The sequence below is a fragment of the Andrena cerasifolii genome, chromosome 6 (assembly GCF_050908995.1).
Source record: "Andrena cerasifolii isolate SP2316 chromosome 6, iyAndCera1_principal, whole genome shotgun sequence".
In the NCBI taxonomy this organism is placed as follows: Eukaryota; Metazoa; Arthropoda; class Insecta; order Hymenoptera; family Andrenidae; genus Andrena; species Andrena cerasifolii.
The window spans coordinates 10978280-11003171 of NC_135123.1; the positions used below are offsets into that span (position 1 = coordinate 10978280).

General features: G+C 45.2%; 3 protein-coding genes across 6 annotated transcripts; 1 reads left to right on the plus strand and 2 right to left on the minus strand.

The window, feature by feature from the left end:
• Window positions 1-240: 240 nt before the first annotated feature.
• On the plus strand, window positions 241-1992 carry LOC143369959 (thiosulfate sulfurtransferase/rhodanese-like domain-containing protein 3). 3 transcript variants are annotated; one of them, XM_076814490.1, is made up of 5 exons: window positions 241-500; window positions 653-1062; window positions 1303-1506; window positions 1605-1767; window positions 1860-1992. In XM_076814490.1, the coding sequence occupies exons 2-5, from the start codon at window positions 897-899 to the stop codon at window positions 1906-1908; spliced, it is 582 nt and encodes a 193-aa protein (XP_076670605.1). In that variant the 5' UTR covers window positions 241-500; window positions 653-896; the 3' UTR covers window positions 1909-1992. The 3 variants fall into 3 exon arrangements, with proteins under 3 accessions (XP_076670605.1, XP_076670606.1, XP_076670604.1); XM_076814491.1 differs by lacking the exon at window positions 653-1062 and having other exon boundaries at window positions 243-500; XM_076814489.1 differs by lacking the exon at window positions 241-500 and having other exon boundaries at window positions 560-1062.
• Window positions 1993-2852: 860 nt separating this feature from the next.
• Window positions 2853-4083, minus strand: LOC143369958 (uncharacterized). The gene is made up of 4 exons (XM_076814488.1): window positions 3939-4083; window positions 3707-3791; window positions 3224-3615; window positions 2853-3143 (listed from the first exon to the last, which is right to left on the minus strand). The coding sequence occupies exons 1-4, from the start codon at window positions 4022-4024 to the stop codon at window positions 2966-2968; spliced, it is 741 nt and encodes a 246-aa protein (XP_076670603.1). The 5' UTR covers window positions 4025-4083; the 3' UTR covers window positions 2853-2965.
• A 371-nt stretch (window positions 4084-4454) lies between these two features.
• Nkd (NKD inhibitor of WNT signaling pathway naked cuticle) lies at window positions 4455-24684 on the minus strand. 2 transcript variants are annotated; one of them, XM_076814481.1, is made up of 7 exons: window positions 24473-24684; window positions 23855-24090; window positions 11011-11216; window positions 9249-9650; window positions 8683-8984; window positions 6616-8558; window positions 4455-6483 (listed from the first exon to the last, which is right to left on the minus strand). In XM_076814481.1, exons 2-6 carry the CDS (start codon window positions 23964-23966, stop codon window positions 7919-7921), a joined length of 1662 nt encoding a protein of 553 aa, XP_076670596.1. In that variant the 5' UTR covers window positions 23967-24090; window positions 24473-24684; the 3' UTR covers window positions 4455-6483; window positions 6616-7918. The 2 variants fall into 2 exon arrangements, with proteins under 2 accessions (XP_076670596.1, XP_076670597.1); XM_076814482.1 differs by lacking the exon at window positions 24473-24684 and adding an exon at window positions 16134-17961 and having other exon boundaries at window positions 23855-23993.
• Window positions 24685-24892: the final 208 nt, after the last annotated feature.

Sequence of the window (24892 nt, forward strand, 5' to 3'; positions counted from 1 at the left end):
ACGATGATTATTAGTTATTACTGTTGTTGTATGGATTTAATACTGATGGGTGACGTGACACAGATGGGAAAGAATTTTTTTCAATTTTAATCGCACTGCAACCTTAAGCTACGTTCATTCGCGCATTTCCGTATCATACTGATGCTTCCATGAAAACTGATAAGTGATACAGTTATCTGTAACACGATTGAAAATTGCGATTGCGTCGTAGTAATGTAATTACTACATGAATTCGGTGTAATAAATACTACAATTCCTGGAAATGTGCTTAATTCGAACATTGCCTAGCAGCATTTCCACGTGTTTATGACAAAGTATTTGACACTTGGACTGGCGCTAGATCATTTTAACCACTCACTACTAGCGAGGGAAATATTGCCCAATGTGTTGTTATACTATTTTTATACTTATTTACATTCGAAGGTGTCAGACTTCTTGCAGATACAAATTCAATTCGTAGTGCATCTATGTGAAGGAAGAATAGAGGCACTTTATTGCTTGTATGTTATAAACACCACGTGAATACAAGCTTGTAAATAATAAATCTACAAATATTATTGTTCAAAAGTGTTGCACAATGAGTAATTACTAGATTGTTAGAATGCAAAATAAATAATTGTTAACCCTGCCTACATTGAATTGGACGTTTCAGTTCGCTGGTCCTACCGCCGGGTGGTTATAAACTAAACAAATACGTAAAATGCTCTTTTAAGGAACAAATAAACAATTTCTTATTGAAAATGGTTGTTGCAAAGTACATTACAAATTTTTGCAATGTATTTTCCCTCTCTTATTGGCATAGGAACACGCCAATGGCAAACTTTGGATAGAGACATTTGATGTTGGAAAGTAACTTGCACGTGTAACTACTATCTATTCACTTGCGCAAATCAGAGATGTCCACTGTTTGCAAATTGATTATAACTTGCGGCAAAGCGCAACAGTTTTCTAAAACAATTACTCCTCTCCGAACGTTTCACTGTACACAGTGCACTGTACGAAAAGCATTCATTTATGATAAATTGTTAAAGAACGCGCCATATAGAATATTTCCACTCCAGGGTAATTTATTAAATATTCTTTAGAAAACATTCTGTATCCCCCACATACTATTTAAGTTCCAAGCTGTTTACGGGCTCAATTGTTCTAAGGCAATTACATTAACATTATAAAGAACATCGGAAATGCTTCCTGATTATAAATTCTTGATCGATCTACTTCGATGATTCACTCGTATTTCGGAATACCGGTTTGCAAAGATGGTAATGCTAATTCTGTTGTTCTTAACGTACGGTTTTTTAGCCGAATCAACTTTGCGTTTATCAACTTCAACGTTTCTCAACACCGACTGTAACACTATGTGTGAAGGTGATAAAAAGGCCCTCAATGTTTATTACAAAGATATTCTAGAGGCTCAGAAAGATGATAGTGTATTTATTATTGATGTCAGGGAAGAAAGTGAGATTGATGAAACTGGGAAATTACCAGGAAGCATTCATATTCCAAGTGTGTACATTTATATGCTTTACTTATAATGTCATCGCAGCGTAAAAGTATCATTCTTTTGGACATCAGAGGTTTATCTCTAAATCGCGTGATTGCAGTGGGAACTGTTGCGGCCGCTCTGACAAATCTCTCTGAAGCAGACTTTAAAGCTATATTTGATAAAGAAAAACCATTGAAAAATACGAAGATCATCTTAAGTTGTAGGTCTGGTACAAGAAGTGCTATGGTTCAAGACGAAATACAGAAACTTGGATATAATAAGTACTTATTTAAGGAATTAAATATCCGTAACTTTTGATGGATTCTTTCTATACATTTTACAAAATTCTCACTGCCATATTTATTTGTTTCAGCGTGTACAATTATGTCGGAGGATGGTTAGATTGGGAAAGTAACCAATAGGTATAAATCCGTTTGTACATAGTGTATAACTTATATGTATCTGTATATTCGTTAATAAACTATAATCAGTTGCCCAAAGTAAAAGCTATTTGAAAGAAAACGTTATCTAGATATAAGTACACAGTAAACTGTAGAATCAAAATATTAATGTCAGTTAATGTAATATATATACTATATAGGGTGGCTCTTATTTTGGACTTCTGAATTTTCTTCGGGGCACCCTCCAGAATAGTTCCAAATAATTAAAAAAAAATCCGTGAGAAGTTTGAGCTTGATCGGATAACGGGAAAGAGTGCCCCTGAGCCCTTAAACATTTAAATCATTATTTAACAGCTCACGAAGTGGATTTTATATAATATCCTCCAAGTTCGTGATTAAATAAAAAAATATGTCAAACAAAAGTTGTAGATCCGGATAAGGGGCATCTTTTATGTTATATTACTTTTTCTCCTGCGACAAACGGTTTTCGAAAAAAGTTCGAAAAACTAAAAAAAAAACTTTTCCCTCAAATTTTGAAAGTTTAAATGCTTCTAGAACACTTTTTATTTATGAAGGCGAACAAAAAAAATGGAATTTTTATTTTCGAGGACTATTTTTTAAACATTTAAGGGGGGGGGTTTGTCGCACGAGAAAAAGTAATACAACATAAAAGATGCTCCTTGTCCGGATCTACAACTTTTGCTTGACATATTTTTTTATTTAATCAATAACTTGGAGGATATTATATAAAATTGACTTCGCGAGCTGTTAAATAAAGATTTAAATATTTAAGGGCCCAGGGGCACCCTTTCCCGTTATCCGATCGAGCTCAAACTTTACACGGATCTTTTTTTAATTATTTGCAACTATTCTAGAGGGTGCCCGAAGAAAATCTTGAAAAAATTTTTTACCAAGAGTAAATTAAGAGCCACCTTAATATATACATATACTTTGATGCACGTATACACTCGTATGTACATAAATTATATTTCATGATCCACCTAGCATTAAAACCTTTATGTACATTGCGTGATGTTAAATGAAAATTATCATACTTCTTTTGAGCGAAACAATTACATCACTGATTCTTTTGCTCCTGAGCCAACTTCTGATTAACCATTTCTCTGAACTGTCCCAAGATGAGATTCTCCCGTTTCTGGCGTTCCTCTTTACTGAACATAGCCAATGCTCGTTTCTCGTCGGCGGAATAAATTTGATTCTCCTTACGAATACGAACAGCTTCCATTCGCCGGTGCCTGTACACAAGACGAAGCGAGGTTAGAATAGTTTCATAGCATTTTCTGCTACAGTTGACAGAAATGTTAGAGTAAGTTACCTGCTACCGCTCATAACGTAACCGACAGACTCGTACGAAGCGATTTCCTCAGACGTCAAACCAATTTCACCTCTTCTAGGTATGCGCTTCCCCTCCGCGACGTACGCAGCCATCGCGGCACCTTCCCCCGGCAAGAGTGCCTTACCAAAGTCCTTAGCCGACAACGTAACGTGTGGTTTCTGAACTGGCCCGACGATGCTTTCGTCGCCACTCTCGTCCGAACTGGTTCCTCTCCTAACTTTCGCCTTGTCGTCGGCTCCATTCTTTTCTACCCATTCCAATTCCCCTGAACTACTGTCAGAGCTACTGTCTGTCCTTTTCCTCCTCTTTTTGTGCTTCTTATGCTTTTTATCCTTTTTAGATTTCTTTTCCTTCTTCAGCTTCTTACTTTTCTGGGAGAATAGTACACGGTTCAATCACAAGGGGCAATTTCGATAATCCACATCTGTTGAATAGAAGAAACATCAAAATATACTTTTGTACCTTCTTCTTGGTTTCTTGCTTCCTCTTCCTGTCTTTTGGCGTAATGCTATCCTTGTACTTGCTAGATTCCTCATCTTCATCGGAGCTGCATGGAAAATGAGAGAATTACCATATACGTGCGATTTACAGCGATCGAAGTGTTGGCGGTGAGAAGCGTTGGGCAACAGTATCAGATGAATTGATTTAAACAAGAAATATGTAGGGACCGAGGTAAAAAACTGCAGCTGCTTACTCTTCGATCCGTGTTGGTGATTTGCCCCATATTCTGTCAACACCACATAACCCAATTTGCTCTCTATCTCGTCTTCGTGCGTCCATCGTGCTTTTCTCTGTTTACACACTGCATGTCAGAATTTGAGAGTTCGTAATAGCGCTATCTGGTTTACAGCGTAGACATTAAAACAGTTTGGCGGTGTAAATGAGGATTGTGAAAAAGATCGGAAAGTGATATGGCTTATTAGGAACCAATAGCTACATTAACAATTTAACTCGGTATCATTCTCGCTTATTCGAGGGTTGGTGATGTCAGGTGTTATCAAAATGAAAGTGATTTCCAGACTTGATAGATCTGTTTCAACCAGAGATGTGTTTCTCGAGGCGTCGAAATCTCGAAACCCCCGAAAGTTTCGAGCTTCGAGAATTCGAAAGTTTCGAAGCTTGCAAAGTTTCGGACTCGAGTTTCGAGAATTTGAAAATTAGGTTCGAAAGCACCCCTAGCTTCAACGCTCTGTACAGAAAGGAATTCAAGTAGTATCAAAACGTGTTTTAATAAATATCAATAAAAAATACATTACACAAAATATCTACAATGATTACAAAGATCGATATAAAATTACATGTCTGTGGATAGCGTCCACTATCCAAGACTAAAATGTATGTACAAGCAGCAATTGTCGTCGTGTCCCTAATCGTATTGTTAGTAATATCTATCGTAATTAATAAATATTATAATTATACTCTCCCCGTCCAGTCCTCGATAGAAAAATATCGGTACAACATTTCCATTATTTAGACCTAATCTTCATGCATTCCTGAATATAATATAAAGTATACGTAGTTCACTAATATACTGTTAATGAAAAAGTATTTGTAACTGCGTTAATATTCAATGATTCATTGAAATCCAAGGAAGCGTGTCTTGTAAACAAGATTCAAACTTAATACTCGTGTAGTAACAGAGATATGACAAGGCACTCTTAACAAGTCAATTCTTTCTATCCTTTTTATTCCTTATAAAATACTATCTGGGGGACAAAGTTAAGTCTCAAAAGGTACATATACATAATAATACTTCCTTCATCAACCGTTAGTACTTTAACTCCTCCATTATTCCTACATTTCACATTCGCACGCAATACTACTCATAATTATTTACTGAAACATAATTTAGCGAGTTCAATCTTCCAACATTACGAGACTTGTACTCTCAACTACTCAAGGAAAAGTAGTACGAAAATGATTTTTTTCGATCAGTGAAAAAGCGAAAAAGTCAAATTAAAATTCACCATCAGCCGAATAATTAGGAGTGGTATTGTGTGCAAGGGAGGAATCAAATTTACACCAACCTCTGTGGTTGAAAGAACGCCCCCTTCTACATTGTAAAAGGGTAGAATAGGTATAGTATAATAAGATTCTTGTTTCCATGACATTGTTCAATCGCAGAATTCAGACAAGAATAAACGTTAAAAAATAGTGTCATAAAGTTTGGGTCAAATGCGAATTTCACGATTGTTCTCTTACAATTACATTATCTTAATACTTTTTTTGTATTGTCGACAAATATCATAGAAATACAACGGAAGGATAACTAACTTCGTTACGAGACAAGCTGTCGTATTCGTTGAAATATAGAAGCACCATTGGATTGGCGCTGCAATTTTTGCAAGGAAACTTGCAAAAATTGCAGCGTCAAAAATTCAAGCATAGAAGATATTGGGTTATTGCAAGAGCCTTGATACACTTCTCTATTTGCAATTAGAAAAAATCTAGGCAATTAGATGAATTCGACCTGCTGGATTAATTGTAATGAAATAATAACTAGAATTAATGATTATCCATTGCATAACTTACTAGTGAAAAATTCAGGAATATTACGATCAATTGATCCTTAATACATTTCGTATCAAGACTTCTGGAATCAGCCAATATTTTTGATACCTTCGCTAAATCTTCACTGATGTCTCGCTTGCTTTGCGATTCTATATAATAAATATATACTTTCGGCAAGCTACAAATGTTTCACAAAAGATGAACGTTTCAAAGGAAATCCGTCGAGGTATATTAAATTGCTTAGCATCCACGAACAAAGTCAGCGAGCACCTCTACCTAAATTCGTACAAACTTTCAGCAAAGCAGCTGAAGTCAGAAAAGCACTTTATCCCCTATATAAGCATACACTTTCTTAGTTCTTGTATTGTTGGTTGTCACGTGTCCTATATTTTCTATGCGTATACAGTTTTTTTTACTTCTTTCCAGATATCGATATCGCGGACAATTATATAGAAGTTGCGTCGTTGTTAATTCTTAATACTGTCTTGTATAAAATGTTCATTATAAACAGATTGAAGAAATTTTACAGCAAAATCTCTAATTTTCGTAATTTTCTTCACGAAAGATATTTCTGCTTTTGTACCAAGCAAAAAGTCCTCGGAGACCATTCGCTTTTGCATGTGATTCCGATTCAAAGGAGTATTTCATGAAAAGAATAAGACACGTTGGAAAATGTCTATGGAGAGTTGTTAACCGACCCGCAGAAATTATTTTATAGGTATTTAACCCTTTAACTGCGGGTACTTTTTGCAGAGCCAAGCGCTCCAAACGCAAAAAAAAAATAGTTTGTTTATATACCACACCCGCTTCTGGCTACAATTTTACAATGTGGTTTATAAACCGCAGTTAAAGGGTTAAACAATTACAATCTCGGTAGTAAGCATTTGAATTTATCAATAGATCATTGGTATCGTCTTAGATTTTCCTCGCACGACCGCTACTAGAAGAAAATGAAAACCGACGGTCGTACTTTTACCGACTTTGGAGAGCCAATAAAAAAATAGTAAGATAAAAAGGATCAGCCTATATCGTATATATTAAATAACTAATAATCCCTATAAGATAAGATGAACACGATTACATGTCTCGCAAGAATAAAACTTCTTGATATATTCTTTCTTAGACATCCTCCACGATGATTCAAAGTGATTCGCGTTAGCTCTTATCAATTCTATAAACCAAGCGCGACTGTTCACTTTTGCCCGTCATCGGTCGCATGTACGCGAAATGGGCAGCAAATATCTTGCTTTTATACAGAACAAAGTGTGGCAGTGACTCGAGAATTACACGTTCGGGAGATTTCTTAAATAGTTCGTCAATATTTATTCGTCACGCGTCAGGCCAATATAAAAATAAGAACCGTGGTACTTTCTAGACAGGAACTCGCCGCAGTTTAACAAACAAAAAGATACGTATTGCTGTATAACGAAATGTAGGAATATATCAAGAAAACGTTCTGGCGGGTATTCCGGTGTTCAACTGGTAGCAACGGCGGCTCGTTCACTTGCATCGATGCTAAACTACCTCGTACTGATACGGTAAACTAAGACGTCAACGCAAAACCAGAGTAATAAATATGAATCCATGGGAGTCCCGAATGCTTTAGAAAGCGGAGCATGAAGAGATGAAATATTGTGTTTCGCCCAGATCTACTACATATTAAATTACAATTAATAAAGCTTACATAAAAGGCATTGCCAGTAGCGTATTTAACGGGCGGCCGATCCTGGGCCCCGTCTTGCAAAAGAAATTATGATTTTATCCAAATACTATATTCCTTTTGTTTCCCATAACTGTCGTACTCCCGTAAATTCATTTTTAATGCTGTTATGTATACAGGGTGTCCCAGAACGTTTTCCACCTGCGCCTTTTCCCTTAAATCCGCCGCTGGACATTGCCTCGTTGAATGCGAAGACGTATGACGTTGGAACTATTTCCTGCACCTAGCAATTCGATGCCAGCCCTAAGCTTGCAGAAACGGAGACGAATGTACAGTGCAGTAGGCCTCGCCACATATTCAATTTATTATCTCGACGAATTCAATTCTCTAGCGATTTATCCGAAGTTCACCGACGAGCCGTAGGTGAAGCAGTCGATTACCATTCCGCCAGTTGAGGGGCCGCGGTACCCAGTGTTCCCTACATCTTCTCGCGCGATGGGAAATCAAACGAGAGCCTCGGTGTGATAATGGTGGTAGTGATGATGGATGTGCTCGTGAACGTGCTTGCGACCGGGACCCGCGGCGGCGTTCTGGGAGAACTCGCGCTCCAGCCAGCGGACAACCTGCACCATCGCTCTGGCCTGGTCCTGCTCTCTGGTCGCGTGCTTCAGCTGATGCTTCTTGCTCGACTTGCCGCACTGCTGCGACTGACTGAACTGCGTCTCGTTGCGCTGAACGTTGTGATTGCTCGGCGGAGTTTGATTCACAGGGCCGTTCGACGTGACGTTGCCGGCGTTACGGCTCGCGTTAACCGGGGGCTGCTGCTCCGGGTAGACAGTGGGGCTGATCACGGTGCGGGGCAAGACCTGCGGTTGAACGTAGGCTCGAGGCGGCGGCACCGTGGCCGGGTTGTTCCTCTGGAGACCGTACTGCGTCCGCGTCTTCCGAAGATTCCCCCGCGACTTGGCAGGTACTTTAGAGAAGGACGTGAACGCCTGAGCCTTCTCCCGGGTAGGTTTGTGGTACGCCATCGCCGCGGGCCGAGATTCCGAGGGTGAACGGCAGTCTTGGGTGTAGTGGGGCGACGATTCGGCGTGCGGAGTTTGAGACGGAATGCGGGATTGCTCGTTCTGATGCCGTTTCCTAGATGAAAGTACGTATATATATATATATATATTTGCTGGGGTAAGAGTCATCGTTGGTTTATTAGGCACGTTTCTATCGTTGAGAATAAAAAAAAAGAAAGGATTCTCTATTAACAATGTACCTTGACGTATGAAAACTGAGGTTATTCTTTTCCATGTTCGCCTGAATGATTTCCAAGAGCTGTTGCCTTTGCAGGGCGCCGCTGCGCTTTCGCTGATTAGTGGAGAGTAGAGGCGTCAAGGGGGAAACTGCTGGGGAAACATCGCTGTCATCGCTGATATCACCCTCGGAGCTATTGGAATAGGGTGACGGTAAATGAGGCACGGGCCCCACCCTCCTCCTCAATTCCTCCTGCTTCATTCGATTCGTTCGAGCATTTTCGCCGTCGTCCTCGCTGTGGGTGTCCACTTCCTTCGGCTCGTTCTGAGGCAGAGAATAGCAAAACCCTTTGTAGTTCAACGCCGTCAACTACCGCCGCCGCGCTTTAAATTACCGATCCGTTAATTCGCGATAACCGAAATAAGATTTATTCCTCTAAGGCGAGGCGGAACACCCCCGAGCACGGGAATCTATAAAAATCCGCGCTGCAGCGTCCGAAAGCCGCGGAGGAACGACACGGAGACCCGGAGGAGGTCCCACAAAGACGGCTGGGAAGCCTGGCTGCCCCTAAAGGAGCATCAATCTTACCTGGCAACGGTGTCGCAGCACTCTTCGCCTTCTAGGAACTCTGCGTAAACCGTGCGCGGCGGCGTGGGCCGTGGCATTGTTGCAGGGCGCGTGCTTCAAATGGCAGCAGGACGAATTTCCGGAAAAGCTGGTGGCCGCCGGCTGGGAGGCCACGTTCAGGCAGCCGCTCCGCGCCTGGTTGTTGCTCCTCTGATCCGGCGACACCGTCAATTTCACCTTAATCGTCTTGCTGCCGCACGGGGGTACCTGGATGGAAGCGCCCAGGGTGTCGTAAATGGTCGTGACCAGGCCGGCTATGTCATCCTTTGTTATCTTCCCGTGGCCGTCGAAGTCGTACAGGGTGAACGAGAATTCTTGCCGCCGACGGTCGCCCTCCGCCACCGAGACGTCGCATTCGAATTCCTGAAGCATCGGGGGCAAATCGATCAGCTTTTGCTGCGTAGCGAACGTTGAAACGTTCGTTACATTGTTCCCACGGCGACACTTTGCGCTGCCCGTTTATTAGTTCAATATGGAATTTAGCTGCTAGGTACTTATTAGCAATGATAATTGGTTACTGATAAACAATGCGCCCAATAAAGTTCGTAGGAGATGTTGAGGAACATTCGCAAGATTCGCATGGCTTTGCGAGTATGGTAATCGTTGCGGCTAACGTTGGTTAATTGGTAGGGTGGGGATAAAAGTCCCGAATTCAAAATCTCTATTCCTAAGGGTACGTTTATGTTGGAGCTGCGATAATAGGGAAGAAAAAGGAGTATTTCTTTCTCGACGCTTTTATCGTTGCTCATCTATGTAGGAAGCGTTGCTCTACTCCAATGTAAACAGTTCGATTATAAAACAATGCTTATGATGTATTTAGACGCTTCGCTCTTATCGTCGCTCTGATCGTTTATCGCAGCTCCAACGTAAACGTACCATAAACAATGTATTGAGTTTCGCGGTATACTATGTAAAAGGCGAGAAGAAACGGAGATGACTACAGAGTCGCCAGTCGCTCCTGGACGTTCGTGCGAATTACACGAAGCCTTCGTTATTTTATGCATCGAAAACCAAAGGAAATACGTCGTCTTTATTGTTTCATACGAAATAAACACCACAGTTTAAAAGCGTACCAGCCAAGTACGTTAAGATCGTATGTTCCTTTAATAATGTGTGCATGATATTGCTTATTGTTGAATGACAATATTTTCTAACGTATATACCGCAGAAACTATAGAGGTACCATTGCGGCAAAAAGTCCCTCAGACTGAAAACAGATATTATTATTTCTTTTCATAATAAGATGGCCAAAGTACAAAGAAATGATGCCAAAATCTTTAAATAGTGTTTTCGTTTCAATTGAACGATTTTTTTTATTTTTTAGTTCAAAGTGAACCTTTCACTTGTATTTTTATTTCTTGTTAAAGAAGTCACGCTTTCCTTTCGATATTGTGTGTATAGGTACCAAACAGAATTGGTTCAATAAATATTTGTCGACTTGAAAGAGTTTTTTACTCTAGTTTAATATTACGCGAAAAGACATTAGGGACTTTTTGCCCCGTGCGCGGGGCAAGAAGCCCATTTTGCATCGACGAACATTTTGTGGTATAACTCAACAGAAAATAATATCAACAAACGAACTTCGCGAACGTAAAGCATAATAGTTATATTTTATAAAAAATAACACCAGATATCTCTAGATTGTTATTACTAAATTTCACATAGGTTTACACGAAAAACGGGACTTCTGGCCCCACCCTACCCTATTTGATAGCACGTATACCTCGAAACTGAGTTGCTTCGTCGCGCTGGCAGTCGGCTGCTCGTCATTTCCGGCGACCGGCGTAGGGCTGGTCGAAGCGTCGACCGCGACCTGCGGGGCTTCCGTTTCTAGCAGAATTGGCTGGGATTCCGGTGGTGAGCCGCTACAAGGTGCCGAGACGCCGGCAAGTAGCTCCTCCGAGTCGCTGCCTTCCGTGTTACCAACGACTGCAACCAGCAAATGCCAGACGATGCCGTGAGTGCGCGCGGATTTAAGAACAAGTACGAACAGCTTGCAACACTAACAATTTAGTACTCTTATACGAGACCCTTGTAAAGCTGGACTAGAAGAAGTAAAATTAGGAGGCTCTACAGAAGTGAAACACTGGGGATGTAGGAAGGTGGAAATAGTAGACGCCACACAGTCCTCGCCTGCGCGCCAATTATAACACGCGAGGTACGGTAAAAAGAATTCGGGGACTTAAGAAGATGAAACAGCAGCGGCGGGGCAGCGGAATTTAGAGACTTTTGATACCCGCTCGGCGCCGGCGGTGTTTCTTAGCCGCCGCGCATCTAGCCAGAATTTCTCATCAAAGGGAAATTAAACCGTTGTCCACGGCCTCGGCGTCACCGTGCCTCGTAAACAAAAGTCAGAATCTCAAAGGTATCAAAGCAACATCCGCCTCCGTAAAGACTGTATTTATAGTCGGTTTCTGAGTGGCGCTCGGTACTTAAGTTACAGAGAGTTAGCAAGTATTTCGGGACCATTTTAAAGGGGATGTAACTCGGAGTGACCTGAAACGAAACGCAGCCGGGACCAGCGGAGACCCAGCTAGATCGCGCGTCCGTCACCATTTGCGAATTATAAACAATAATCCCTACAAAAGCCTGCGAAATTACGAGCGGGAAAGAAGCTCGCCGGGCTTCCGACAAACGTTCCCGAATCGGCAAATCGAAGGGACCCCGAGGAGCGCAGTCGAACCCCGCGGATAACAGATTAAAGTGTCCCGCTCGATAATTACCGGCCGGATTCCGCGCATAAAAGCGCAATTACCTTTAACGCGCTCCGCAGCTCTGGCCCGAAATTATTCGCGCCGCATCGGCGGCGGACGAATTAACGAAACGTGTACCGAAAAGGAGGGAACATCCATTTTCCAGCGTTTATTTCAGAAGCACCGCCGGGGCCGCGCGCGCTCTCCGACCGAGGCGTAATGTATCTTTAATGCGTCTGCATTAAGCCGGTTTTACCGTTACCTAGAGACGCGCTGTGTAAAAGCGTCCCTACGAAATGTTCGGAAGAGCAGCCTTTGCGTAGAGGAGCGTCTAAGCGAGGCGCCGTGCGCGGCGAAACGTTTCGGAAACTTTGTGCGACCGTTGGCCCTCAAAGTGCCGGGGCGAAACGCAGCTTGTCCCATTTCGATCGATCCGCGCGCACACACGTGCCGCCCGCGCTATCGTTGGCAGCGATAGAAAGCAAGGTGTAAACGCGATAATGCACAGGAGTTGTGAACTTGTGCCGGAAGAACGGCAGGCAGCGTTGAAAGTAAGGTGGTCGAAGGGTTTCTTTTAGGACTCTGGTTTTAAGGACACCTTAGATCGGTGAAGATTGCAAATGGTCTTTCAACGAGCATATAAATTATCAATGAAGTGGAATAAAAAAACGTCCTTTGGAAATGACAGCGTCAACCCTAGCGGGCACCGAATCGATTCCACGACTAACAAGGGAACATCCCGAGCCCCGAAATTCGAAAGATTCTTAAACTTCGTGAATATCTAGAGAATTTCCCCCTGATTACAACGGATTTTTTGTTTGCCGCTCAAATTCACTCTAAGGGGGTGTAATTGACCGCTGAAAATCCGGTTATTTTCTGATTTTCTGTTATAACTCGTGAGCTGTAAAATAATTTGTTCACCAAATGATGGATCTAATTAAAATAAGTAAGTTTTGTCTTGAAACTTTTTCTCTATCCCTTACAGTTCGCGAGTTATAAAGGAAAATCGGAAAATAGCCGAATTTTCGGGGGTTAATTCCACCCTCTTCGAGTGAATTTGGGCAGCAAATAAAAATTCCGTAATAATCAGAAGGAAATCCCCTACGCATTCACAAAGTTTCCGAATTTTTCGTTGAATTTTCGGGTTCGGGATCTTCCCTTGTAAGAACATTCCGAGCTTTCAGAAATAATCGTGTCGCTGGAAGGATCGTCTCCGCGATTCACCGTATAATTGGCAGGATTCGGTTCGATGGGACGAGTTTCACTAGGCCCGGGGGGTAACGAATCGACGTAACAGTTTCGAGCGCTCCCTCCGGCTCGGGTACGGTTTTCCCTCTGTGGGATCCTGCCGACCGGCTTCCTCCCCGATCGAAACGCTCCTCGGCTTTATCTTAATTCGCGCGATACATCATTAAGCCCCGCGCGAGGTGATTCCGGTAAAATATATACTTGAAAACGTCGACATCAAAGGGGCCGCGGAGCAACGATAATTAGCGATACGCGGAACGCGTAATAAACGAAGCCGGCCGCTAATTTCAATTATTCAAGGCGAAGAGGGGCGGGGGAGAAGGGACGGGAGAGAGAAAAGGGAAGGGAAGAGAAAGGGAGGGGAGGCCAGGCGGATAATCGTATCTGCATAAAGAAACGGACGCGTATCCGCGTATAATGATACCTGCCGTGTGTGGTAATTACGCCCGTAACTCTTTCGCCGGCTTCGCGTTAAAAATCCAACGCACCGGCAACGAGCACCGTCGAGGGAGGTAAGAAAGGGACGGGAAAGAATTAAAAAAAGGATCAAAAGAAACGGGAACAGAGGGAATCTGGTCGTGGGCTTTGAAACGCTCCGAACCACATCGAACCTCGTTACGTCACTCTTTAAAGGCCTCAAAGAATTTTCGGGATCTCGACGGATAATACGTTTGAAACGGGGGGAAAATATATCCTCGATGCTTGCGAGAGAAAAGATTTATCAAGGCTTTCGAGGCACCGCCAAAGGGGTTTGAATTTTTTTTATGATTTAAAACGACGCTCGAAACTATTCGAGGAGGGATGGTAATTGAATTAGGAGAAGGGGGCGGCGGGCCTTTATTTAACCAGCGAAATTATACGTGTAACGAATTCGCAAGATCTCGATAATTAAAGTTCACCCTCGACGGGCGAGCGCGCGATGGGAGGCGGCGCGTTTGTATGCACCGCGCCGCTTTTGCGCCCTCTTGAATGAGAAAGCAATGGGGGAACGGGACAAGCGGCTTCTGCTTCTTCTTTGTAAATCATCCCCCTCTCTCTGTTTGCTCGCTCGTAACTTTTATCATTTGCCGGCGCAACAGCTTTTTCTCCCCTCCGCGGCGCGCCGGCATGAAAATCCGCCCCGGTCAGCGACGCATCAGAGAGCAACCATAAAGAGCGTAAGGGCGGAGAGATCAAGCGCGTTTTGCGCGGCATTCGCGCTAGGCAGGCCCGCGGAGTCGTTGAATAATTCGGCCGGCTGCATTGTCCGCGGGATGTTCACGCAAAAGGAAGCAACGTTACTACCCGTTATATCTTTGCGTCGTCGAGACAGTGGTTTCGGGATTGTTCGACTCGAAGGATCTGTAGCGTGCGTAGCAGCGAATTTTCGAGCGGAGTAGAAGGCGACCAGGTAAGGTCACAAAGTTCAAGCGAAGGTTTCGTGACTGTTGGATTTGCCTGGCGACGAAACCTCCCTTGTTCTCAGGGCCTGGGTTTTTTCCAAAAGTTGTGCACGTGGTACGCGTTGCCTGCGATTCTGAAAGGAACGCGACACACCGTTGGGCATTCGGCTAGAAGGACTCGAGTAGAGCGGTTGTTTTTCGTCCGCTCGATATCTTCTTTAAAGTAGTTTTTTTTTTTTGGTCTTAAAATAAACCATATTATTTGTTGAGTTTATTAAGTAGTGTACCTTATTACCACCCTCGCGTCCCTCACCTCAGATCCATCCGAATGTGCTTTGTTCGTTCTACAGGCGAGTCGTTCGTACGGGTTCTGATAGACGTGGAGAAACATCGCGATTGCCACGATACGTGCGATTTTGTAGAGATGAGCAGGAGAGTCGTACAAGGCAAGATGCAGAAGCGAGCGAAATTTCAAATGATAACAGAAGCGCCATAACTTAAGCTTTTCAGAACTCTGGCCCGCGACTAGCTTACGAGCGCGGTTTTATTTTTATCCTGTCTCTTAATCCTCGACGCAGAACATAGAACTATCTTTACTTCACCGAAGAAGCTACGGGAGTGCTAAATATTACCCACCCGCAGCATTGCCGCTCGTATCTGCCCGATCAATGGATACTTCGCTCCTCTGTTTACAGAGACTTAATGATCGAACAGAGATTTATCCTCGCTAAGTCCACTTGTCATCCGACTCCAGCGCTCTCCCGCCGCGATAAGAGCTCGAAACGATTAACTGATCTTTCAGAACGAACGGCGCATAGAATTTTAACAATAGAAAAACCGTCCGGTCGAAGAATTACAAATGTTTCCTTTCAAATGAAAAACGAGAACTTGCCGTCTGAAATTAATCAGTTTCTTAGCATCGACGGTAACGATCTGTAGGTAATTTCAGTGACGACGAATTTACCCAAGGCGATGATGTAACGGGCAGCTGGAGTACAATAAGGCTCAGCTATTTCGTGGCCCGTTAAAATGTCAAAGACACCAAACGATTTAAAGAGCCGGACGAGCGGCAAAGCGACGTAAAAGAGAACGTTGTTTGGGACAGGATGAAAATAATATGACGTGGGGGTACGCGACCCGATGGATCGACGGGTAAGAAAAAATGCAAGTGTGACGTAACACCACGTGGGATCCGCTTCTGTCATACCGCGGCTAGCAGCATCATCGAGAAGCACGCACGGCGCGCCCTACGTCTCCGGGGTGGAGGGGAGACGGGCAAAATATCACGCCTATAACCGGATCGACCGGACAATCCCGTATACGGAATATCTCGATCTATCCAGCGACGCGATTTCGACGCTACCATCGATACCCGCGCGTGCATATGACAAAAACAAACTATATAAGGAGAAAAAACAGAAGGGAGACCGAAAAAGAGAAACAGAGACGGTAGGGTAGGGTGGGATGGGGGGGGGGAGAGGACTAGGGAGGGGAGGGAAGAGAGGGACATTATAGAAGCTTACCAGAAAAGGGTCTGTAGCCAGCGAGGAACCTTGCCCGCCACCACTTTACCAATCCGGTAGCCATGAGACCCTCATGCATCCACAAACGCTGCGCACACTTTCCTTCCACAGGCTTCTTGTTCCGCCACTTTTCTCTCCTTTTTCTCGGCTTTCGAGCCCCGCCGACGTATATAAATTCTTCCCGTACTTCCTTTGCGTCGCGACAGAAGCCGCGCACCGTGTATACACACGGAGCACGCAGCGTATACGTGTATACCAGGTCTCGGCGGTGCACCGGTGTAAAAAGCACGGTCCACCTAACTCGATCATACGTCGATTATCCTCCGCGATATTCCTCTCTCCGCGCGTATCACGGATCCCTGCCCACTGTATCAGCGATCACACTGCTAGAAACTGGCGAACAACAAACACCTCGCCTGCGAGAGCACCGTGCTCCCCCACGGTGGACGATGGTCCGACATTGGATGACACGTAACGACAGGGCCAAGGAAACACGTGTTTTTCTCCAGTCCGTTTGGTCCGTCGGCGGCCGAGTATCTGGCGCCCGATGCCGCCTCCTCGCTTTCTCTATTTCCCGTTTTTATCGCCGCGGTTTCGCGGGCAACGGAAGAAGCGTGCACGGCTCGGCTCGGCCCCCCCCCCTGTCACCGAATTTAGGTGCACGCACCAGCTGCGAGGTCACGGAACGAACCACGCACACAACAAACAAACACACATCCACACACCAACACGCACACAGCGCGCGCAACGCCGTATTTTAAATCCAGGTAAAAGCGTGAGGCAGGAGAATCGCGGCCGACGGGCAGACGGAGCGGCCACACGACATCGCTCGACTCCTGGCCCGACTACGACTGCGGACGATCGTTCTTGCCTAAACCACGTTCCCGTAATTCCCTTTCCCCCACCAACGGGGCGCTGCGCCGTCACAGTGCCGAGTCGTGGATACACGGGCCCCGAAGGTAGGAGGCGCGGCTCGAAACCTCCGATTCACGCTCTTTCCGTCCGTCTCTCTTTCACCTTCCTCCCTGCGCCGCTCTTTCGTCCACCTTTCTCCGTTCCCCGCCGAGATCCGACTCCTACTTTCCCTCTCCTTCTGTCCACGGATCGTCCCTGTTCCTCTCCCGGTAATACCCGTCCGTCTCTCTCGTTCCCGTTTCCCTGGGTCTCTTCATTCTCTCTGATTCTATCCTGTCCTCCTCGATCCCTCACCTTCTCACTTTCCTCCTCTTCTACGCGCTCTCCTCTCTCTAGCCACCTCCTCCTTCGAAACCCCCCCCCTCGACTCGCGCTCTCTGTCCCTTTTTTTCTTCCCTCGCCCTTAGCTTCGTACTCGTTTTGTCGTACTAACCGCGCGCGTATACTTTCCTTTTCTCCTCTGCGCCCCCTTCTCGACGGTCCTTTTTGTCCCAAGCCGAAGGTCTATGAGAGCGGCGAGGAAGGATAGCTTCGCGCGAGACTGGTGGGGTTTTTGAAGGAAGCCGATGACGGTTCAACGTGGTCTACCGACGACGACATTTAATGTCGCCGCCCGGCGACCGTCGAGTCGCGGCGCGGCGCGCGGTAAAAAGGAATCGGGGGCTCCCGAGGATTCGGATTATTGCGCCGGCCCGTTCCAACGGAAACGGCCGGCCGGATTTTTGCGACGATCGCGCGGACGTTGCTCCGTTTTGCTCGCGGAGAAAGTCGCTTTTGAGGATTCGGGAGGGCCGGGTGCAAACGTCGCCTCGTCCCTGGAGGAAAGATCATCACCTCCTCGGGATCGTCGCGGGAATCCCTTGATCCGTCGGAACGACGCGCCGTCGGCTACCGCGTCCTCCGTTCCCGCAAACTGAAAACATCGAATCATGACTTAAAGACCTCTTTGTATATTCGCTTGAACTGGGTCAACGTTACTTCCGCTTTAGAAGTAACGGCTATGCTTCGTAGCAGGATATTTCTGGATAATAAATCTCGCTCCCTGAATATTTCTGCGAATGGTTAGAAAAGGAGACGTTACGAAATTGTTGTCGCACGAAATTCACAGTCAGCGAGCGTAGTTGTTAAAGAATCCTCGCACCGTAACGGGAAGATAGTGATTTTAAGAAATAGTCGCTCGCGAACTCAAGCCTCCAATCGGAAATTACTTTTTTATCCCCGTACTTCCTGGATCTCCTGCGTGCCTTGCACCGTGAAGATAAGTCACGCCGTTACACATACACGCTTAATGTGTTTCCGGAGTTTATCGGAGCTTTAAAGAACGGAGTCCGTACTTCCTAAACGTTCTGCTATTTGTTTTTTCAGTTATTCAAGGTTAAAGCACGCAAATGTGGCGGTGTGGTGGAGAATAAATGAGAAATACTCTTTTTGGAGACTGTACCCGCACGCTATTATCTCCTAGCGGTGTTTCAGAAGAAACATAGGCGTCGCCATCGACGATGCGATGAATGAACTTTAACGAAAAGCACTTTGTCACGGGCACACGAGACATAAGGCAATCTTTTCTGTGTCCCGTTTAGGAAAACCAGCACAATTGTCCAGTTAAATTCCTCTTCGCTATTTCAGTCTAAAAAGAGCATCTCCCTCGATTCTCAATTACTGTCATCTAAGCAGTCTTACAAATTAGAATAAACTAAAAGCAAAGAATTCGTGATATTCTTCAATGCTCCCAAACACCGTTTAGAATCTCCTCTTTCATTAATGCCCAAACTCCACGATTTTCAATTAAGAGAACACCAATGGCGCCAAACGAGGGTATTTAAAATCTTTCCCTGCGACGAGATTCTCGCCGTTTACGGGCGCGAAAGTACAGTAAGAAGAAGAATAAGGATATATAGCCGGAGCGGTACCCCTAGGCTGCCTACGCCGTTGGTTCGGCGAGTACCCCCTCGCTCTCCCTGTACGGAAAGTCTCTCTACCCACCATGCCACGCTACGCCGTGCTGTGCTGCGCTGTGTGCTACGGTTTGCCGTGCCATCCTCAACCGCGTAGCGTGGCTAGTTGTTTCTTTTCTTTATTCCTTTGTCGGAAAGTCGGTGGCGAGTCTCGTTTTTAAGAGAAGAGAGTAGAGAGGGGAGGAGGCAAAAGGAAAACGACAACCGCTCAGCAGGGGCTGAGGAAGGAATGGTCGGGGCCGCGCACGACGGAAAGAGGGGCGGAGGAGGAGGCGGAGGAGGGGAGGGAGGACCACGCAGCAAAGAGAATAAAACGTACCGTTCAAAAACTCAGTACAGACTAACCTCGAAATAAAGCCGACACAACGGGCTCGGGGAAACCGAGGCATACGTCTATTAATAATAAACTGTTTTCGGGTTAAGCCCTTCCTCCTATCGCCCGGAGAGCTCTAGCGATTGCTCTCTCGTGGACTCGATCAGCGGGGCCCTTGGCATGCCACCCATGCCGCCGAGCCGTTCCTTCGGTTAGCGTTATTATGTAATGTTATACGCGCCGCTCGCGCGTATATCGCGGCAGCGCTAAGAATGCTGTTCAACTATGAGGAAAACTGCTTTCTTGCGCCGACGAACATCGGACGTCGCGCATTCCTCGGGAACCTCTTCGATGTATCGCGAGTTTGATTAATAGAGGAGTTTATCTCGGGACTGCGAAACCTCGTGTTTTCCAAAACGAAGGAACTGTTCGGAGAAAAATGATAGCGCGCTGTTCCACCGTCCCAGTGCGTATTAAACACCCCGGCTGACGGCTCCGTGGTCATCAATAATTACTGGAACTATACGGCGCTGTGTTTGGAATCTGAGAGGATAAATATCGGTGGTCTAGCTTTCCATCGTTACTCGGCCACGCCGCCCCGATTTTCGCTATCCTATGACGCTTCGACTCAGGCGTAACTCTTATCTGCCAAACGTCAAACTAATAACGATAATGATCTAGATAGCATTCAGCCCTCTTATCGGCGATGTTTACGATCCATTGTACAGTGTCTGTGGTAGTTCCTGAATTATCGGTGCAGTAGTCATCGGCAAATATTTCCTACGTTCGGCGCGCGCGTTATCGCCTGCACGTTCCTATCGTTTCGAATCGGTTTCGCGCGGAGTGACAGGCCGCGGCCGACGCGGCCGGCGCAAGTGCCCTTTCCGCTGCTATAAAAATGTCGCGAAACGCATCGGGATAAGGTCATTATCGTCGCGTCACTTGACGCTCGACGTGCGAGGGGATGCGCGAGCGAATTAAAATGTTGGCCGATGACTGCCGGCACGTTCGAAGTGTCTCGCTCTCGTCCGGCATAATGCACGGCAATAAGAAATCGCCGCGCGTTTTACTTCGGAGTTAATCGACGATTCTCAGTGACGAAAGCCCTGCGACTTCCTTCCCTCGATATTTAGACGATTCCGTTCGTCAGCTGATTCCCCGAAATCTTCCACCCTTCGAGATCTTGGAAACGCGTGCCTTTTGGAAACGCTCTCCCCAGGGCCTGCCCGAGAAAAACAGGAGGGCGCGGGTAGAGGAGGCGGAGGGAGAAATAAGAGAGGATAGAAGGGCCGCCGGCTGGATCTTATAATTACGCTAATTAGGCAGTAACGCGTAAAAAGAGCGACGCGAGTATTTATCGCGAGGTATCATCGAAGGTAGGTGGGGGGGGGGGGGGGGGGGTCTGCGAAGGAGGACATCGTGCGACAGGATGAGGCAGGAAAGGCTATAATACAGTTTTGCCGCGATCTTGTGGAAGCAACAGCGGCGGCGGTAAACAAGCAAGAAAGCAACGGCGAGAGGAAGGCAATTCTGACTCTATCCTCTTCGGACCTGGCAGATGTCTGATTTGAAAGAAATTCACGGACACGTGACTGTGTTTAACCAACTGCGATACAGATTTGTACAATGTATATATATATATGTATATGTGTGTGTGTGTGTGTGTATACATTGATCCTTTGCAACTTGCCCCTGCGCCCGCTCGTGACACAGCACGACGATGAATAATGTGTTTTGGAAGTAGCTGCTAGGCGGCACTTATCAGTCACACCCTTCAGTGACTCAGAGCCAACAGAAGGCTGGTCGCCCAACAAATCAACGAATGCTGAAAAATTCTTCGACTTCCAACCATCGTTCCCCGAAAATTTATGAATTTCAAGAACGCACTCGGAACAACGTAATCCCATCATCCCGATGGCAGTGCCTTATCCCTTCGAATCGGGGGTTGGCTTTTTGGGCGGCGTGCTTCTTTCACGCGCGCCCAAAAAAGCTACAATCACCTTTTTTATCGGGAAAATAAGGTAACCTTGCTTTCGTGGAGTATAAAAAAAGTACGTTCGAAGAAACTAAAAGTACACTTTAATCTAATTAGTTTCTATTTCTTCGGAATATAATTTTTATTTCTTCTAGCATTACAGAGCAACTTTTTATTATTTTTAAATAACTCAGTGGCATCATTGCGCTCGATATTCGTACTAAAATATAAAAATGGCTTTTTCCAAAGCCAAAATCACCTTTTTTATCGGGAAAATAAGGTAACCTTGCTTTCGTGGAGTATAAAAAAAGTACGTTCGAAGAAACTAAAAGTAAACTTTAATCTAATTAGTTTATATCTTCCGAATATAATTTGTATTTCTTCTAGCATTGCAGAGCAACTTTTTATCATTTTTAAATAACTCGGTGGCATCACTGCACTCGATATTCGTATTAAAATATAAAAGTGGCTTTTCCCAAAGCCAAAATCACCTTTTTTATCGGGAAAATAAGGTAACCTTGCTTTCGTGGAGTATAAAAAAAGTACGTTCGAAGAAACTAAAAGTACACTTTAATCTAATTAGTTTATATTTCTTCCGAATATAATTTTTATTTCTTCTAGCATTGCAGAGCAACTTTTTATCATTTTTAAATAACTCGGTGGCATCATTGCGCTCGATATTCGTACTAAAATATAAAAATGGCTTTTTCCAAAGCCAAAATCACCTTTTTTATCGGGAAAATAAGGTAACCTTGCTTTCGTGGAGTATAAAAAAAGTTCGTTCGAAGAAACTAAAAGTACACTTTAATCTAATTAGTTTCTATTTCTTCGGAATATAATTTTTATTTCTTCTAGCATTACAGAGCAACTTTTTATTATTTTTAAATAACTCAGTGGCATCATTGCGCTCGATATTCGTACTAAAATATAAAAATGGCTTTTTCCAAAGCCAAAATCACCTTTTTTATCGGGAAAATAAGGTAACCTTGCTTTCGTGGAGTATAAAAAAAGTACGTTCGAAGAAACTAAAAGTAAACTTTAATCTAATTAGTTTATTTCTTCCGAATACAATTTTTATTTCTTCTAGCATTGCAGAGCAACTTTTTATCATTTTTAAATAACTCGGTGGCATCATTGCGCTCGATATTCGTATTAAAATATAAAAATAATTCGTTCCTTACTAAATTAAGAGAGACTTTGATTCTCTCTTGCCGCCACTTCACATTTATGGCAGAGAAAACTTTCTCAGTAACTGCTGAGGTGGCAGGGACGGACGGAAGATAAGCAACTACTTTGAGACGATCATGGTTTGCGTACGTTTGGCAACTACGTACAACAATACTGCGTCACGTTTCGCGTAATATCATTAATCGCGAAACAAAGTATTCACGCATATTTCATTGTTACTCAAACGTATAGAGAACACACATCTGCGTATAATAAGGTAGGATACTTTATATTAAAGTACAGATGGCAACCGTACCTCAATCCTATGCGGGTACCAGCGGCCCGGAGGGACGGTTGAATTCGATTAAAAATCAACGGTGCCGCGGTGCATTTTTCCGCGATCGGGAAATGCATAATTGAGGAGCGAGGAGTCCGTGAAACGCGCGCGGTTACCACCCCTAACAGATTTTTCTCTCGTCGCAGCAGAACAGCCCGGGACCGAGCGTTTATGGGTACCTTTGCCCGACGGATTCGTCGGAAGGGGAAGCCAGAGACGGCACGGGCATGGGGGGAGCCGAGGGGCCGGGGTGTGTGTAAGAGAGAGCCTCGACTGGATTACGGGCCGGCTGAGAGCCGCAGGGGGACGGCGGGACGGCGGCCGGAGGGGGAGAGGTAAAGGAGGAAGCGGTCGGCGCGTTTGATCTCGGCCGCGGGCGCCGACAAAGCGTTCATCCACTCTCCTACAACGGCGTGCTGTCTGGCGAGCGGGAGCGCGACAATGCGACTAAGCCGAGGCACGGGAGAGAGACAATGGATAGAGCGAGCGAACCGTGGCAAAGTAGCCGTGATACGGAGCAAGAAGGAAGAGAAGCGGAAAGAGCTTGAGCAACAACCGTCGGACGGATGGACGGGCGGACGAATGGTGCGCCGCGGCCCTACTCCGGCCGCGGGGACGGCGGGGGGGGGGGGGGGGGGGGGGGAAGGGAGAAAAACACAGAGAGATCGAGGAACGCACCGAACGACGAGGAGGACGAGACTCGGGGAACGGACAGAGAGAACGGCGTAGAAAAAGGGGGAGCCGAGCGTGAAAGAATAGAACGGAGAACGGGGGAGAGAGAGAGGGCGATAGGAAACATAGAGCGAAAAGCGAGAGAGGCAGAGGGCACGGGCGGGGGGAGAAGGGGAAGAGGGGAAAAGATCGGAAGATCCGTTCCACGATCCGGCGCGGCGTTCTGTTGCGCTCGCTTTAGCATGGCACTGCCACTCCCTTGTGCCGGCCACACCAGCTTTGCTATTAATAAATAATGCTCCGTGATCCGCATTATAACTAAACCGACACTCGTCCCGCTTACGGCCTACGGGTTTATTACCGAGCCAGAACCCCGTGGACACTCACCGAAATCCGTGTTCTTCCGTGACCGGCTGAGCGATCTCTCGGTGCCGCTGAATGGCACGGGTTCGTTGCTGGGCCGACGTTCGCACACGATCCTGGAACGGTGTCCCCTCATAGAGACGTTTCAGGGGCCCTAATTCGGAGTTAGAAGCTCTGGTCTGTAGGGTGGTGAACACGGTTCGTGGAAACGTACGGAGGCGTCTCGTCTCGATGGTTGAAGGTGTTCGCGATACCTTCGGCTTCTAACGCACACGCCGGTAATTACGATGTTCGATGTTGTAAATGAAATGTGAAAAAGAAACGGTTGAGGCGATCGAACATGGAAGACTGTATGTAACGCTTCGTTTCAGGTTATTTGCTAATATTTGCATCGATATGATTACATTGTACTTGCCTGTCGTAAATAAACTGCAAGGGAAACGTTGATTCTGATGTGTAACCTTTAGGTACGAGTCTTAATTCATCTTTAATTACGAATGAAAATGTTTTCACTTACGGCACCTCAGGTTTTAAGGTTATTGAACACGAGTTTTGAAGGATCGTTAAAGAAAGTAGAATTGTGCTTCAATTATTCTACAAAGGAGTTCTTTTGAGGTATTCAAAGAGTCGAAAGCTCTGAACGTACTGCTATCTCGGCAAGGGCCATGGAACAAGTACCCTCTGAGCCTTAACCTGTTAACTATGTCGCTGCTCCGCCACAAACGTCCTCTTTTATATTTAAACATGATTAAAAACGAGCGTGATGCGATTTGCTCGCGGCAAATGCCACGTATGCCGTAATACTACATTCACTCCTTTCGCACAAGTGTAATTATTGAACTTTCAAGCCGACTCGTCTCGCCCGACCCGGAGGCATTTTCAAACTGGCGAGCCAACTCCTCTCCACTAATTTCTATAGATGAACAGTAGAATTGATTGTACATTACGATTGATTCAGATACTAACGGCCGTGTAACTTATAGAAATATTTATTCGTAAAAACGTTGGTACATACAAAGTTCAGTATCTCCTAACATCGATTTAAAAAACCCGCCTATTCCG